Source organism: Rana temporaria, chromosome 3, assembly GCF_905171775.1.
Source record: "Rana temporaria chromosome 3, aRanTem1.1, whole genome shotgun sequence".
Taxonomy (NCBI): domain Eukaryota; kingdom Metazoa; phylum Chordata; class Amphibia; order Anura; family Ranidae; genus Rana; species Rana temporaria.
The window spans coordinates 13884593-13902394 of NC_053491.1; the positions used below are offsets into that span (position 1 = coordinate 13884593).

The following is a 17802-nucleotide window of genomic DNA, read 5'->3' on the forward strand; positions in this document are numbered from 1 at the left end:
ACTACAAGTCTGGTGATCCACTGTATGTGGGTGTCCCAGCTTCTAAGGTGCTTATCCTGGTCCACTGTGTAAAGCTTAACTACTTCAGCCCTGGAGGATTTGGCTGCCAAATGACCGGGCCACTTTTTGCAATTCGGCACTGCGTCGCTTTAACTGATAATTGCACGGTGGTGCGACGTGGCTCCCAAACAAAATTGACGTCCTTTTTTCCCCACAAATAGAGCTTTCTTTTGGTGGTATTTGATCACCTCTGCGGTTTTTATTTTTTGCGCTATAAACAATAAGAAAAGAGCGCCAATTTTGAAATATTTTTAACTTTTTGCTATAATAAAAAAAAAACTTTTTACCCAAAAAAAAATAAAAAATCTTCATCAGTTTATGCCAATATATATTCTTATACGTATTTTTGGTTAAAAAATCGCAATAAGCGTAAATTGATTGGTTTGTACAAAAGTTATAGCTTCTACAAAATAGGGGATAGATTTATGGCATTTTTATTTTATTTTTTTTTTTTTTTTACTAGTAATGGCGGCGATCTGCAATTTTTAGCAGGACTGCACACTTTTGACACTTTTGTGGGACCATTGACACCTCTGTGGTTTTTATTTTTTGCGCTATAAACCAAAATAAAGCAATACTTTTAAAAAAAAAAAAGTAATATTTTTTTACTTTTTGCTATAATATACCCCCCCCCCCCCAAAAAAAAATATATATATATATATATATATATATATATATATATATATATATATAATAATTCTCAGTTTAGGCCGATATGTAGTATTGTACATATTTTTGGTAAAGAAATCTGCAATAAGCGTTTGATTGGTTTACGCAAAAGTTATAGCGTCTACAAAATAGGGGATAGTTTTATGGCATTTTTATTAATATTTTTTTTTTTTACTAGTAATGACAGCGATCAGCGATTTTTATCATGACTGCGATATTATGGCGGACACTTTTGACGCTTACACACACAAATTGTAATCAGTAACAGCCCTAATATATATATATATATATATATATATATATATATATATATATATATCTCTCTCTCTCTCTCTCTCTCTCTCTCTCTCTCTCTCTCTCTCTCTCTCTCTCTCTCTCTCTCTCTCTCTCTCTCTCTCTCTCTCTCTCTCTCTCTCTCTCTCTCTCTCTCTCTCTCTCTCTCTCTCTCTCTCTCTCTCTCTCTCTCTCTCTCTCTCTCTCTCTCTCTCTCTCTCTCTCTATCTATCTATATATATATATATATATATATATATTATCTCTATCTAGAGAGATAGATATAGAGAGATGGATAGAGATATATATATATAAATCTATATCTATCTATCTAGATAGATAGATAGAGATATAAATATAGATAGAGATATATATATATCTCTCTCTAATAGATATATATATCGAGATAGAGAGATCGATAGATAGAAATAAATCCTATCTATATCTATCTATCTCGATAGAGATATATATATAGATAGTCATCTCTCTCTCTCTCTCTCTCTCTCTCTCTCTCTCTCTCTCTCTCTCTCTCTCTCTCTCTCTCTCTCTCTCTCTCTCTCTATATAATCGCTGCGTAAATTGCTGGTGCTATATAAGTACCTGAAATAAACTGCATACTCGTAAGATGGACATATAACAGAACTAGTTGAAAAGCTCGTAGTGATTTGACATTTTTTAGATTTATAGTAAAAATAACCATCAAATCGAAATGGCTGCTATGGGCAACACCTCTACTTTGATCTCCGTACAGCTTTTTGTTTTATAAGCGAGCCAATCAGATTTGGGTGGTCCTGTTTTATGTTTGTGTGTAGAGATGTAACAACAGCTGCTGTTTTGACCTTTTTTGCAGGAGATCAGGTCGGCTCATAAAATCGCCAAGCAGTACTCCTCCATCCCCCAGATGTGGTCCAGATGTCTGCTGAGGCATTGCTACGGCTTGTGGTTCATCTGCCTGCCCGCCTACGTCAAAGTCTGCCACTCCAAAGTGAGAGCGCTGCGCAGTGCGTATGATGTGCTGCGGAAGATGCATGTCAAGAAAATCGACTCTCCTGATGAGGTGAGGAAAAAAGAGAGTAAATGGCGGCTCCCCGATGCCGCACAAACACCTGATACTTGATGCAATGATAGACTGTTATGAGCAAAATTTAAAGTGATTCTTAGACTGCTTTCACACTAAGCGATGGACGCGTTGGCTGTAAAGCTGCCTTTAGGCAGCTAGCGGGGCGCTTTTAACCCCCACTAGCAGCCAAAGAAAGGGTTAAAAGTACCCGTGTTGCAGCGCTTCCGAAGCAATTTTTGAGGCACTTCGGAAGCGCTGCCCATTCATTCCAATGGGCAGGGGCGGTTTGGGAGCGCTGTATACAAACATGCTGCTTGCAGGACTTTTTTTTCTATCCCGCAAGCACACTGCCCCAGTGTGAAAGCACTCGACTTTCACACTGGGGTGGCATGGGAGGCGCTTTACAGGCACTATTTTTAGCGCTAAAATGCCTTCAGTGTGAAAGGGGTATAAGCGATTATTTATAAATATATATATATGCTATAGGCTTTCTCCTAAGCCTCGCTGTCTGTTTATTGACACCGGGACTTGACCCTACTCCCTTGTCACTGGCTTTGATTGACAGAGACAGCAGTGGAAGTCATTGGCTCCTGCTGCTGAGCCAATGAGGAGGGAGAGAGCAGAGAGAGTCTGCTCTTTTGCACATCACTAGATCGAGATTGGGCTTAGGTAAATAGAAGAGGGGCTGGGGGTGGTGGAACTACATGCAGATGTTTTTTTTTACTGAACAGAATGCAATCAGGTAATGCCCACCTGTGATGCCAATCGGTGCCTCTTCAGTGCCACCTAGTGATGCTGCCTATCAGTGACCATCACTGCCACTAATCAGTGACCATCACTTCCACTAATCAGTGTCCATCACTACCAGCTATCAGTGCCAGCTGACAGTGTGAGGAGAAAAAAAAGCAGATGACCGGCTTGTTTACAAGGGACATCGGTCCTGAAGAGGAAGGAGGTACATCTGCCTCATCAGTGCGCACAAATACTGCCTGCCAATGCCCACAGTGCCACCTATCAATGCCCACCTGTGATGCCAATTTGTGCCACCTAGTTATGCTGCCTATGGGTGTAACCGATCAGTGCCCATTATTGCCACTCATCAGTGCCCATTATTGCCACTAATCAGTGCCCATCACTGCCAGCTATCAGTGCCACCTATTAGTGCCACCTATCAATGCCCTTCAGTGCCGCCTATTGGTGCCCACCAGTGCAGCCCATCAGTACAGCCTCATCAACGTACATTAATGAAGACTAAAAATTACCTGTTTGCAAAATTTTATAAAAAAAATATAATATATATTTTTTTATATAAATGTCTTTTAAAATATTTTTAACAAAAAAGAAAAACTGCAGAGTTCATCAAATACCACCAAAATAAAGCTCTATTTGTGTTGAAAAAAAAATTATAAAAATTAAATTTGGGTCCAGTGTTGCATGACCGCGCAAATGCACTGGAACGCATCATAAATGCGTCAAAAATGCGCATGCAGACAAAGCATCTGGAACGCATCCGGATTGCGTTTCTATGGTGTGAACTGGCCCTTAATGTTGTGAGCGCTGCCTGTCTGCTGGCTGCCTCTGTCCACAACTTCCTGCACTCCCTGCATGCTTGGCAGCTTCTCCTTCATTTCTAAGGACTACATATCCCATGGTACCATGCTGACTGCAAATGGGGATTCCTATATGCACTCCGCCTCCTGAAACTCCTCCTCTCAGAAAGAGGCGGGCTCTGTGAAATGTGTGACACAGCGGTGCCAAATCACAGGGCATAGTGACTAACGTGTGCCATAATTCGAGGAAGTAAATGTGTGGGGATTTTTCACAAAGTACGTCTTTAAACTTCAAGGTCATTCAGATTTAATTGGATAGAAATAATTGAAGTACAATGTGGAAATGAATATAGAATTTTACATTTTGACCATAGATGATGCCAATAGATGATAAAAACCTTGAATGTCAACAAATCCCAGTAAAGCATCTACCATATCTACCCTCCCGGAAATTTTGCTCAGTACTAAATTACGAGCGCAGTGCATTGTTGTCTTCCTAAAAGGTTTAAAAAAAATTGGGCCAGATTCACATAGAACTGCGGCGGCGTAATGTATCGTTGATACGTTACACCGCCGCAAGTTTTCATTGCAAGTGCCTGATTCACAAAGCACTTGCGATGAAAACTACGCCGGCGGCCTCCGGCGCAAGGAGGGCCAATTCAAATGGGCGTGTGCCATTTAAATTAGGAGCGCTCCCGCGCCGGACCTACTGTGCATGCTCCGTTTCCTAACTCCCGCCGTGCTTTGCGCGCCGCGACGTCATTTTTTCGAACGGCGACGCGCGTAGCGTACTTCCGTATTCCCGGACGTGTTACGCAAACGACGTTAAATTTTAAATTTCGACGCGGGAACGACGGCCATACTTTAGACAGCAATACGATTGCTGTGTAAAGTTAAGGCACCAAAAAAAACGACTAACTTTGCGACGGGAAACTAGACTAGCGGCGACGTAGCGAACGCAAAAACCCGTCGTGGATCGCCGTAACTCCTAATTTGCATACCCGACGCTGGTTTACGACGCAAACTCCCCCCATCGGCGGCCGCGGTATTGCATCTTAAGATCCGACAGTGTAAAACAATTACACCTGTCGGATCTTATGGCTATCTATGAATCAGCCGCATAGATAGAAACAGGGATACGACGGCGTATCAGGAGAAACGCCGTCGTATCTCTTTGGTGAATCTGGCCCATAGTTCCTAGGTGACAGATCTGTCGGTTTGGTTGTACAAGTAATTCAAAATTGATGAGCCCCATAAGTGTGTTGTGTCTGATTTTTTTTTTTTATTTTTTTTTTTTTATTGTAGTTTTTTGTATACTTGCATCTTTCAGACATTTTTATTGTGTACATATTTGTGTGTGGCAGGTCTGCTACCGTGTCCTCATGCAGCTGTGTGGCCAGTATGGGCAGCCCGTCCTCGCTGTCAAAGTTCTGTTTGAAATGAAGAAAGCTGGAGTTCAACCGAATGCAATCACTTATGGTTACTATAACAAGGTAAGTGGGTCTGATAACCGCCACATCATAGCAAGGTGCTATTTTTTTTTTATTTTTGCAACTCTTTATATAAGCATTTTGTTACAAAATTAAATAGTAAATGAATGTACTGCATTTAATATGAGAAAGACTACATATCCCATGGTACCTTGCTGCCTGCAAGTGGTGATTCCTGACAACATTGCTAAATTTACTTAAAGCGGAGTTTCACCCAAAAATTTAACTTCCGCTTTAAGTGCAGGTGACCCCCTGATATGCCACATTTGGCATGTAATTTTTTTAGGGGGGGGAGGGGATACCCAGTTTTTATGGGCACCCAGCTCCCACTTCCTTCCCAGGCTCTGCGGCACCGGAAGGAAGTTCATCTCTCTTTGCTCCCTCCCTGCAGTCTGGGACACGTCACAGATCCCAGAAGATTGCCCGATCATTCGCAGCGTGTTTTGCGAATGCGCAGTGCGTGCCCGGCACAGTTAGCGTGTTGGCGCCTCGGAGAGGAGCGTGGCTTCGTGAGCCCGCATCGCTGGACCGTGGGACAGGTGAGTGTCCGATTTATTAAGTCAGCAGCTACACTTTTATTTGTAGCTGCTGACTTTTTAAATGGGCGTAACTCCACTTTGAAGTGGAAGTCCGATTCTGAAAACGTTATTAACGGAAATTGTTAAAGCGGTAGTAAACTGCATAATAAAAGAAAATCAGGACCCGGCCAGTTTAACCACTTAAGGCCTGGAAGGATTTGCCCCCTTAATGACCGGGCCATTTTTTGTCATACTGCACTGCGTCACTTTAACTGACAATTGTGCATACGATGTTGCGCCCAAACAAAATGTACGTCCTTTTTTTCCCACAAATAGAGCTTTCTTTTGGTGGTATTTTATCACCTCTGGGTTTTTTTTTTCTTTTTTGCCCTTTAACCCCCTCAATACCGGGCTTTTTTACACACATCCATACCAGGCCTATTCTGGCACTTCTCTCCTACATGTACAAATCATAATTTTTTTGCTAGAAATTTACGCAGAACCCCCAAACATTATATATGTTTTTTTAGCAGATACAATAGGGAATAAAACGACGGTCATTGAAATGTTTTATCTTGCACGGTATTTGCGCAATAATTTTTCAAACGCCTTTTTTTTTGGAAAAAAATTGTTTCATGAATTAAAAAAATAACAAAACAGTAAAGTTACCCCAATTTTTTTGGAAAATATGAAAGATGATGTTACACCGAGTAAATAGATACCTAACATGTCACGCTTTAAAATTGCGCACACTCATGGAATGGCGCCAAACTTCGGCACTTAAAAATCTCCATAGGCAACGCTTTGAAATTTTTTACAGGTTACCAGTTTAGATTTACAAAGGGGATCTAGTGCTAGAATTGTTGCTGGCACTCTAACGCACGCGGCGATACCTCACATATGTGGTTTAAACGGCGTTTACATATGTCGGCGGGACTTGCGTGTGCGTTCGCTTCTGCGCGCGAACTACTGGGGACAGGGGCGTTTAAAAAAAAAATTGTATTTCTTTTTTTTTTTTTTTTACATATTTTTTTTTTTTTTTACACTTTTTTTTTATTTTATTTTTTTTATTATCACTTTTATTCCTATTGCAAGGAATGTAAACATCCCTTGTAATAGGAATGTGTGTGACAGGTACTCTTTATGGAGAGATGCGGGGTCAATAAGACCCCACATCTCTCCTCCAGGCTGGAAAGCATGAAATCGATGAAAAAAAATTCACCGATCTCATGCTTGCTGTTGCTTAGCAGCCGCAATTGCGGCTTTGTTTACTTACGGGGACCCGGGCGTGACGTCATCACATCGCGCCCGGGTCCTCCGACGGTCATAGAGATGACTGGTGACCATCTGGTCACCAATGATCTCTATGCTTCCTGCCAGCGCCGGACGATTCGTTCTCCGGACCCCCGATGGCACGGGAGAGCCCGGAGAAGCACCAGATGGCGGCGGAAGGGGGGGTGTCCCCTCCCGCCGCCTGTAAGAACGATCTAGCGGCAAAATCGCCGCTATGATCGTTCTTACGTTGTGCAGAATCGCTGGCAGAAGAGAAGGATATCTGAATGATGCCTCTAGCTGCAGGCATCATTCAGATATCCCCCCACAAAGCCCAGGACGTCATATGACGTCCACCCGGATCGGTAGAGGTCCTTTGTGGACGTCATATGACAATGGGCCAGTATTGAAGTGGTTAACCACTTGCTTACTGGGCACATATACCCCCGTCCTGCCCAGGTGAAATTTCAGCTTCCGGCACCGCGTCGCTAAAACTGACAATTGCGCGGTCGTGCGACGTGGCTCCCAAACAAAATTGCCGTCCTTTTTTTTCCCACAAATAGAGCTTTCTTTTGGTGGTATTTATTTTTTGTGCTATAAACCAAAAAAATAGCACATGCCATCGCGGCCGCCTGGCACACGAACAGTGTTCCCAGTAACGCGGCGGGAGCCCGCGCGCCCCCTAGTGGCTCTAAAAGACGAGGACGTCATAGGACGTCCTGTCAGATCAATGGAGCTATCGTGCCGCCGTCAATTGACGGCGGCCGGTAGTGGTTAAACAAAAAAATACAGCGCCAATTTTGAATTTTTTTTTTACTTTTTGCTATAAGATCCAAAAAAAATAAAAAATCTTCATCAGTTTAGGTCAATATATATTCTACATATTTCTGGTTAAAAAAATCGCAATAAGCGGATAATGATTGGTTTGCACAAAAGTTTATAGCATTTACAAAATAGGGGATGGCATTTTTATTATTTATTTATCTTTTACCAGTAATGGCGGTGATCTGCGAATTTTTAGCAGGACTGCGACATTGCGGTGGACAGATGACACACTTTTTTTGAACCATTGACATTTATACAGCGATCAGAGCTAAAAATAGCCACTGATTACTGTATAAAAGTCACTGGCACGATAGGGGTTAACACTAGAGGTTAAGTGTTCCATAGGGAGGTGTTTCTAACTGTGGGGGGAGGAGACTGACTGGAGGAGGAGAGAGATCGCTGTACCTGATCACTAGGAACAGCAAATCTCTCTCTCTCTACTCCCCTGTCAGAACGGGGATCTGTGTATGTAAACAAACAGATCTGGCTCTCTGTGGAGCCATCGCCGGTGGCCAGCAGACATTGCGCCTACCGGTCAGGGCGCGTCGCGGCCATGTGTGCACCCTCTATCACTCTTAAAGTTGCCGACGCACACCTATGGCTATTCGCGCAGGGGGAGCCAACCTGCCACAGTATAATGACCCTGGCTGGTCGGCAAGCGGTTAAGTCATAATATGCTAGTATGCATCGCTAGTATACAGCCCACTACCTGTTTCCTTCTACAGCCCACTTCCTGTTTCCTTCTACAGCCCGCTTCCTGTTTCCTTCTACAGCCCGCTTCCTGTTTCCTTCTACAGCCCGCTTCCTGTTTCCTTCTGCAGCCCGCTTCCTGTTTCCTTCTGCAGCCCGCTACCTGTTTCCTTCTGCAGCCCGCTACCTGTTTCCTTCTGCAGCCCGCTACCTGTTTCCTTCTACAGCCCACTACCTGTTTCCTTCTACAGCCCGCTACCTGTTTCCTTCTACAGCCCGCTACCTGTTTCCTTCTACAGCCCACTTCCTGTTTCCTTCTACAGCCCACTACCTGTTTCCTTCTACAGCCCACTTCCTGTTTCCTTCTACAGCCCACTTCCTGTTTCCTTCTACAGCCCACTTCCTGTTTCCTTATACAGCCCATGTCCTGTTTCCTTATACAGCCCATGTCCTGTTTCCTTATACAGCCCACTACCTGTTTCCTTCTACAGCCCACTACCTGTTTCCTTCTACAGCCCACTTCCTGTTTCCTTCTACAGCCCACTTCCTGTTTCCTTCTACAGCCCACTTCCTGTTTCCTTCTACAGCCCACTTCCTGTTTCCTTATACAGCCCACTTCCTGTTTCCTTATACAGCCCATGTCCTGTTTCCTTATACAGCCCACTACCTGTTTCTTGTCTGGTCATTAGCCTCAAAGCCCCGCGGTGTGAAAGGGGTCTTATAGTTGTTGTGCTCAGGGCCGTCTTTAATGTTGATTGGACCCTGGGCAAACATTTTCTTGGGCCCCCCCATGCAATGTTGCTGTCCACCTGCTCTGAGACATACAATAAATATCAGCTAGACTTAAAATCATTTTACTGCATCAGATCAGGCAGTGATTGTGATTGGTTGCCAGAGGTTACAGCATATCATTACCACTTACTGACTGGTTGCTAGAGGTTACAGCACACATTACGGCTCACTGATTAGTCGCTAGAGGTTACAGCACATGATTTCTGCTTGTTGATTGGTTCCTAGAAATTACGGTACAGTAATACTGCTCACTGATTGGTTACTAGAGGTTACAGCACATCCTCTCTTCTCTGCAGAGGGGCACGGTATACATATGAATGCCACCGGCCTCAGCTATTTACATATGAATGCTCCCATTATTTACATATGAATGGCGGTTATTTACATGTAAACACAGGGTCTGCAGGTGAGTCATCTGTACACAACAATAGAGCAGAGCTGGGCAGCATTAGTAGCAGCACTTCACACCGAGATATCAGGACACAGCACAAGACTAAAACTTCAAGGGGCAAGGGCATTTAAACTAGGACAGTTGGTAAGTATGAGGCAGCTAATTTGGGCCCCACAATGACAGGGCCCAGGGCAGCTTCCCCTTTTGCCCTGCCTTATAGACGGCCCTGGTTGTGCTTAACTTCAACGCAAAGGTCCTGGATGGGTTTTATGAATCCTTTTAACAAAGAGATTACTTGGAGCATGGTTCTTCAAACTACGGCCCTCCAGTTGTTCAGGAACTACAATTCCCATCATGCCTAGTCATGTCTGTGAATGTCAGTGTGTTACAATGCCTCATGGGATGTGTAGTTCTACAACAGCTGGAGGGCCGTAGTTTGAGGATCCCTGACTTACAGGAACACCGGTGTATGCAAAGCCTATGTTGCCGCAGTGTCAGACCATGTTGGCTGAATGTTCCCAAACAGAATCCATGTGTGTGTTTTGTCATTTTGTCCCTAAGTGCCCCCCCCCCCCCGGGGTCAGCTGTAGAACATGCAAGCTGCCAAAAAAAAGTGTCTAAATCTGTTTTCTGTTCCTATTCCTGCACAGGCTGTTCTGGAGAGTGTGTGGCCCTCTGGGAACCGAGGGGGTTACTTCCTGTGGATAAAGGTCAGGAATGTACTTCATGGAGTTGCCCAATTTAAGAGAGCCTTGAAAAAACAACATTCCTTGGCGCCTCACACAACGCTTTCAGGTATTTATTTGGTTAGAGGGACACCAGAATGTAAAATGTGGGGGAGTATGGAAAGTAGGGCCGAAACAACTAATCCATTATGAAATGAATCGATTACAATTTTCATAATCGATTAATCGGCCAGTAACATAATGGGGTTAAAAAAAACGAAAATTGGCCTTTTATAGTACAAAAAGGCAAATCGCCACTGTAAATATTATTTTCACTGTCCCACAGTAAAAAAATTAACCCCTTACAGTAGCGATTATTTGCTCTTTTTGTACTTATTTTTGTTTTTTTTTAACCCCATTATGTTACTAAACATCTCAGGCCGGGGTTCACACCTCTGTTTTTTGGTGCTTTTTGCAGAAACACACTACAGTTCAGTTACATGTTTTCCTATGGGACACGTTCACATCCATGATTTTTTTTTTTCACCTGCTGCGTATTTGGAAAGGGCAAGGACTTTTTAACGCAAAACGGTGCTATTTTTTTTTGGTTCAATATACTTCAATGGAGAAGCTGCAGAAAAGCATGTACCGTATTTATCGGGGTATTGCGCGCTCCGGCGTATAGCGCGCACCCCTAATGTGGACCCGCATTCCTGTAAAAAAAATTTTTTTAGTACTTACAGTTTTTCTTGTCTTGCGCAGCGGGCTCATCGGGTCCGGCGTGCGTCTGTGTCTTCGGTGGTGTCGTCCTTGTCGGGTCTGGGGTCCGGCGTCCGTCTGCGGCTTCGGTGGTGTCCTCCTCGCCGGGTCTGGGGTCCGTCTGCGGCTTCGGTGGTGTCCTCCTCGTCGGGTCTGGCGTCCGTCTGCGGCTTCGGTGGTGTCCTCCTCGTCGGGTCTGGGGTCCGTCTGCGGCTTCGGTGGTGTCCTCCTCGTCGGGTCTGGCGTCCGTCTGCGGCTTCAGTGGTGTCCTCCTCGTCGGGTCTGGGGTCCGGCGTCCGTCTGCGGCTTCGGTGGTGTCGGGTCCGGCGTCCGTCTGCGGCTTCGGTGGTGTCGTCCTCGTCGGGTCCGCCGTCCGTCTGCAGCTTCGGTGGTGTTCTCCTGCGCTGTCTTCCCGTCGAATTGCCGCTTCCCGCGTTCAGTTTGAATGCCTGCGCCGACGTATACCGACTGCAGTACACATTCGGCCAGGCTCGGCTTCGCTCGTGCTCACGCTCTGTGACGTTTATGTGTGAGCACGAGCGAAGCCGAGCCTGACCGAATGTAGCCGAGTGTACTGCACTCGGTATATGTCGGCGCAGGCATTCAAACTGAGCGCGGTAAGTGGGTATCGGCATATATCGCGCACCCACGATTTTCCCCTTATTTTAAGGGGAAAAAAGGGCGCGGTATACGCCGATAAATACGGTAATGGGTAATGTGTTTTTGCGGCAATTTGTGTTTTGTAATCTGCCCAACAACAAATTGGCCCAAAAAATATGTAAAAATGCAATTTTTTTTTTTTTTTTTTTAGGCTATTATCCGATTAATCGAAACAATAATCGGCCAACTAATCGATTATGAAAATAATCGTTAGTTGCAGCCCTACTGGAAAGCTCCACCTATTGAATTGCTAACATCTCTTACAGAAATACAATAAATATACAAATTTCTCATAGGGACTTTAGAGGCAAGACACAATAGTGACACTGAGCTATTCTGATGATAGAATGTAAGAAAAATAGACTAAGAAAAGTTTAAAAATAAATATATTTTTTTGCAGCCGCTTGCGCCGTCCGTGGACATATCCCAGTGTGCATTGCTCCAAATACGCCGCAAGGACGTATTGGTTTCGACGTGAACGTAAATTACGTCCAGCCCCATTCACGGACGACTTACGCAAGCGACGTAAAATATTCAAAATTCGACCCGGGAACGACGTCCATACTTAACATTGGTACGCCGCATGTATGCCACCATATAGCAAAGGTAACTTTACGCCGGGAAAAGACTAACGTAAACGGCGTATCTGTACTGCGTCAGGCGGGCGTACGTTCGTGAATTCGCGTATCTAGCTGATTTACATATTTCTAGGCGTAAATCAGCGCACACGCCCCTAGCGGCCAGCGTAAATATGCAGTTACGATCCGACGGCGTAAGAGACTTACGCTGGTCGGATCTAATAGAAATCTATGCGTAACTGATTCTAAGAATCAGGCGCATAGATACGACGGCACAACTCAGAGATGCGACGGCGTATCTCCTTTGTGAATCTGGGCCAATATTTTTTACATTTTGATTTAATAAATATCCCAATTTAAATATATATATATATATATATATATATATATATATATATATATATATTCTTCAGTTTAGACCGATACGTATTCTTTTACATATTTTTGGTAAACAAGTCGCAATAAGCGTTTATTAATTGGTTTGTGCAAAAGGGATAGATTTATGGCATTTTTTTTTTTACTAGTAATGGCGGCGAGCTGCAATTTTTATTGTTACTGTGACATTGCGACGGACACATCGGACACTTTTGGGACCAATTCACGTTTATACAGCGATTTAGTGCTATAAAACTGTGCTGATTACTGTGTAAATGTGACTGGCAGGGAAGGGGTTAAACACTAGGGGGCGATCAAGGGGTTAATATGTTCCCTAGGGAGTGATTCTAACTGTAGGGGAGGGGACTCACAAGGGGAGGAGACCGATCGGTGTTCCTCTGTACTGGGAACACACATTGGTCTCCTCTCCTCTGACAGGACATGGATCTGTGTGTTTACGCACACAGATCCATGGTCCTGCCGTGATTGCGGGCAAACGCGGTGTTATATCCTCTGTGTTGTGAGGGACACAAGACTCTGGTCTGGAACAATGGATGTTTATTCAGTACAGGCTGTACACTGCAACATGCATCTCAGGACAATACATATCTCTGCTTTCTACATGTGCTCTCTCTAAGATGGCTACTATGCCCCTTGACCCTTGTCATCACTGCTGGGTGGAGCCAGCCTTAAAGTGCCAGTACATGTGAAACCCTTCAGGTATAACACGCGGGAGCCGGGACAAGGCGTGGGCAGGAGGGAAAGCTGCCCTGGGCACTGTATCATGTCAGGTGGGGGAGAACCACAAGGAGGTTGGGGGAGGGGATTTGTGTTGGGAGATGGAATTTGGGGGCTCCAAGGTATAAGAATAATTTTAGGAGGGGGAATTTGGGGGGTGCTCTAGGAGTAGAGGGTTTTTTTCTGTTGGGAAGGGGGAAGAAGATTTGTGCTAGGAGGGGGAGTTTCGGTTGGTTTGTGCTAAAAAAAGGTAATATAGTAGGGGAAAGTGGATGTATGATGGGAGTGGAATTTTTTTTTTTGTCGGGGGGGGGGGGGGGCGGATGGGAGTTATTTGTGCTAGCAGGGATGATTGGGTGAGTTGTGCCAAGATGGGGGATTTGGGGAGAATTTGTGCTGGGAGGAGGGGGATTTGGAGTAAGGGAAATTTAAGAGGTATAAGATTTGTACTAGGAGGGAATTTCTTCGAGGGGGTGGGGGGGGTGAATTTGTGCTGAGGGCATGTGGGGGAAGATTTGTGCTGGGAAGGGGATTTCAGCAGGAGTGGATTTGTATTGGGAGGAGGGGGAGATTTATGGGGGTAAGCATGCAGATTAGTGCTCGATTTAGGAAAAAAAATTGGGGGGGATTTTTGCTGACACATAATGTTTATATATTATGGGGGTGGGGCACAATTGGACATGTTCGCCCTGGGCTAGATGACCTTGTTCTGGCACTACCCGGCGGACATCGCGGGCACTAGGCACTCGCATCGGGTCCCGAGCAGTGCAGGGGACGCACGCCCCCTAGCCGCCCGGGAAGCTCAGGACGTCATATGATGTCCACCCGGATGGAGGGAGGGTTCCCGCCGACGTCATTTTACAATGACTCGGTAGGGAAGGTGTTAAACATACCACCAGTCAGTATCCCTAATCGCCACCACACCAGTCATTTAATGATGCTCTTCTGCACTGGTGACCATATGTAAAAAAAAAAGAAAATGTATTTGATTTCTTCATTTTCAATAAAATTATAACCACAAATTTCAACTTCAAATAACTTTTGCCTCTTACTAAGTACCTTGGACTGTCTACTTTTTGAAAGAGGGTATTTTGGGAGCTATTTGTACTGTCCTGGCATTTTAGGGCCCTTTATGGAATGAGATAGGTTGTCAGTACATCACGTCAGGATTGGTTGATTTTCAAATAACAAAAAACAAATATATATAACAAATTCTGCCCTAACAAAGGGTTAAAAGAGAAGGATGGCCAGAGCTTTTTTTGGCTGTACTTGTCCTGTGGGTCAAAGGAGTACAATTACTTTTTGTCCCCCGTGACCCAGTCAGCTGATAATTGGCTTGGGAAGTATCCCGACAATATTGTCTAGATCCTACCTGCTTCCTGATTGACAGCTATCTCTGCCATTCAGCATGCGGCTAAGAATCCGAACCAGCTGTTTCCGCCCCCCCTCCTTAGCGTGCTGCTCCAGAGCCATGACCGTCAGTGTCTGCTCAGAGCAGACCGAGAACTGCGCGATCATTGGTCACGAGATCACTCCGTTTTTGATCTTGGAGCCAATGTGGGACAGCTGCAGCATAGAGGTTAGTATGGGTGTTTGTTTGTTTTTTTTCTTAATCCCATACTTTTCCTTTAACCACTTCAGCCCCAGAAAATGTGCCCCCTTAATGACCAGGCCATTTTTTGAGATTCGGCACTGCGTCGCTTTAACTGACAATCGTGTGACGTTGTACCCAAACAAAATTACGTCCTTTCCCCCCCCCCCCCCCCCACAAATAGAGATTTCTTTTGGTGGTATTTGATCACCTCTGCAGTTTTTATTTTTTGCGCTATAAACAAAAAAAAGCGCACATTTTGAAAAAAAGCTATTTTTAGCAGGACTGCGACATTGCCGCGGACGGATCGGACAGTTTTGACACTTTTTTTCGAGCTATTAACATTTTATACAGCGATCAGAGCTAAAAATGGCCACTGATTACTGTGTAAATGTCATTGGCGGGGAAGGGGTTAACCACTTAAGCCCCAGACCTTTTGGCTGGCCAAAGACCAGAGCACTTTTTGCGTTTCAGAACTGCGTCGCTTTAACGGACAATGGCGCGGTCGTGCGACGTGGCTCCCAAACAAAATTTACATTTTTTTCCCCACAAATAGAGCTTTCTTTTGGTGGTATTTGATCACCTCTGCGACTTTTATTTTTTGCGCTATAAACAAAAATGGAGCCACAATTAAAAAAAAAAATTGCAATATTTTTAACTTTTTCTTATAATAAATATCCCCAAAAATAGATTCAAAAAAATGTTTTCCTCAGTTTAGGCCGATGCATATTCTTCTACATATTTTTTGTAAAAAAATTGCAATAAGCGTTCGTTGATTGGTTTGCGCAAAAGTTATAGCGTCTACAAAATAGGGGATAGTTTTATTGCATTTTTATTAATATTTTTCTTTACTAGTAATTGCGGCGATCAGCGATTTTTATCGTGACTGCGACATTATGGCGGACACATCGGACACTTTTGACGTTTTTGGGACCATTGTCATTTATACATCGATCAGTGCTATAAAAATGCACTAATTACTGTGAAAATGACAATGGCAGTGAAGGGGTTAAGCGGTAGGGGGTGCTATAGGGGTTAAGTGGGCCCTAGGGAGTGATTCTAACTGTAGGGGGGATGGGCTACATGTGACGTGACACTGATCACTGCTCCCGATTACAGGGAGCTGTGATCGGTGTCCTGTCACTAGGAAGACTGGGGATATACTTGTTTGTCTACATCAGCATTTCCCATTTCTTCCTCTCCGTGAGACGATCGTTTGTCCTAGGGACTGATTCTAACTGTGGGGGGATGTGACTCACTGGAGGAGGAGGAGAGAGATCGCTGTTCATACTTGGTATACACAACAGATCTGTCTCCTCTCCCCTGACAGAACGAAGATTATTAATGAGGACAGACTTGGGACAGGCTCACTCTAACACTGCTTTAACCACTTCCCGACCGCCGCATGTAGATATACGTCGGCAGAATGGCACGGACAGGCACATCAACGTGCCTAGACGTGGGTCGGGGGTCCGATCGGGACCCCCCCCCCCCCCGCTACATGCGGCGGTCGGATCCCCTCGGGGAGCGATCCGGGACGACGGCGCGGCTATTTGTTTATAGTCGCAATCGCTCCCCGTAGCTGAAGAACGGGGAGAGCCGTATGTAAACATGGCTTCCCTGTGCTTCACTGTGGCGCTGCATCGATCGAGTGATCCCTTTTATAGGGAGACTCGATCGATGACGTCATTCTTACAGCCACACCCCCCTACAGTTGTAAACACACACTAGGTGAACACTAAATCCTACAGCGCCCCCTGTGGTTAACTCCCAAACTGCAACTGTCATTTTCACAATAAAGAATGCAATTTAAATGCATTTTTTGCTGTGAAAATGCCAATGGTCCCAAAAATGTGTCAAAATTGTCCGAAGTGTCCGCCATAATGTCGCAGTCACGAAAAAAATCGCTGATCGCCGCCATTAGTAGTAAAAAAAATAAAAAATAAAAATGCAATAAAACTATCCCCTATTTTGTAAACGCTATAAATTTTGCGCAAACCAACCGATAAACGCTTATTGCGATTTTTTTTTTTTTTTACCAAAAATAGGTAGAAGAATACGTATCGGCCTAAACTGAGGAAAAAAAAATGTATATATTTTTGGGGGATATTTATTATAGCAAAAAGTAAAAAATATTGCATTTTTTTCAAAATTGTCGCTCTATTTTTGTTTATAGCGCAATATTTGTGGGGAAAAAAGGACGCCAATTTTGTTTGGGAGCCACGTCGCACGACCGCGCAATTGTCTGTTAAAGCGACGCAGTGCTGAATTGTAAAAACCCCTTGGGTCATGTAGCAGCATATTGGTCCGGGGCTTAAGTGGTTAAACCCTTGTAGTCAGCCATGACATTCCCCCTGAGAAACTTCTAAAAGATACGGAAATATATTTTTAGATACATTTTAGGCATGTTCTATGAATGGGAACACACGAGAAATTTTACCGCAAAAGTGGAGATGCGCTTTAAAATGTAATCCTCAGTCTACAAATGAACCGGGATAGTTCTGAGTTATGGTGACCGTGTCATTTTCTCTCTCTTTTCCTAGATGGAAGTGACCTGGATGCCGTCAGCCATGGAAGTATGGACAGCTCTATAGACATGAACCCCACAGAGCAGCCGTCCTTCAGTACAGATGTAATCGGTGCCGACGCTGCTGATGACCGATCCAGTACAGGTGTGTGTGCTCTGGAGGGAGAATCGAGGGAGGAAATAAAACTCGCCTACACATAACCCCCCCCCAAAGACTTGTTACAAGTCACTCTAATGGTAGCCAATTAGAAAGGGTTGTGTTATCTAATGGTACTGCTGGGAATATCTGAGGCAAGGATTACTATTCCTGCTGTCGCTG

At 44.4% G+C, this 17802-nt stretch overlaps 1 protein-coding gene across 4 annotated transcripts in view; it reads left to right on the forward strand.

Annotated features, from left to right (window-relative positions):
• DENND4A (DENN domain containing 4A) overlaps nucleotides 1-17802 on the forward strand; it is a 244198-nt gene that overhangs the window by 165674 nt on the left and 60722 nt on the right. For all 4 annotated transcript variants that reach the window (XM_040342272.1, XM_040342269.1, XM_040342270.1 and 1 more), the window contains 4 exons: nucleotides 1853-2059; nucleotides 4977-5105; nucleotides 10241-10385; nucleotides 17500-17628. In XM_040342272.1, the coding sequence (XP_040198206.1) occupies nucleotides 1853-2059; nucleotides 4977-5105; nucleotides 10241-10385; nucleotides 17500-17628 (610 nt within the window). The remainder of the gene's footprint in view (nucleotides 1-1852; nucleotides 2060-4976; nucleotides 5106-10240; nucleotides 10386-17499; nucleotides 17629-17802) is intronic.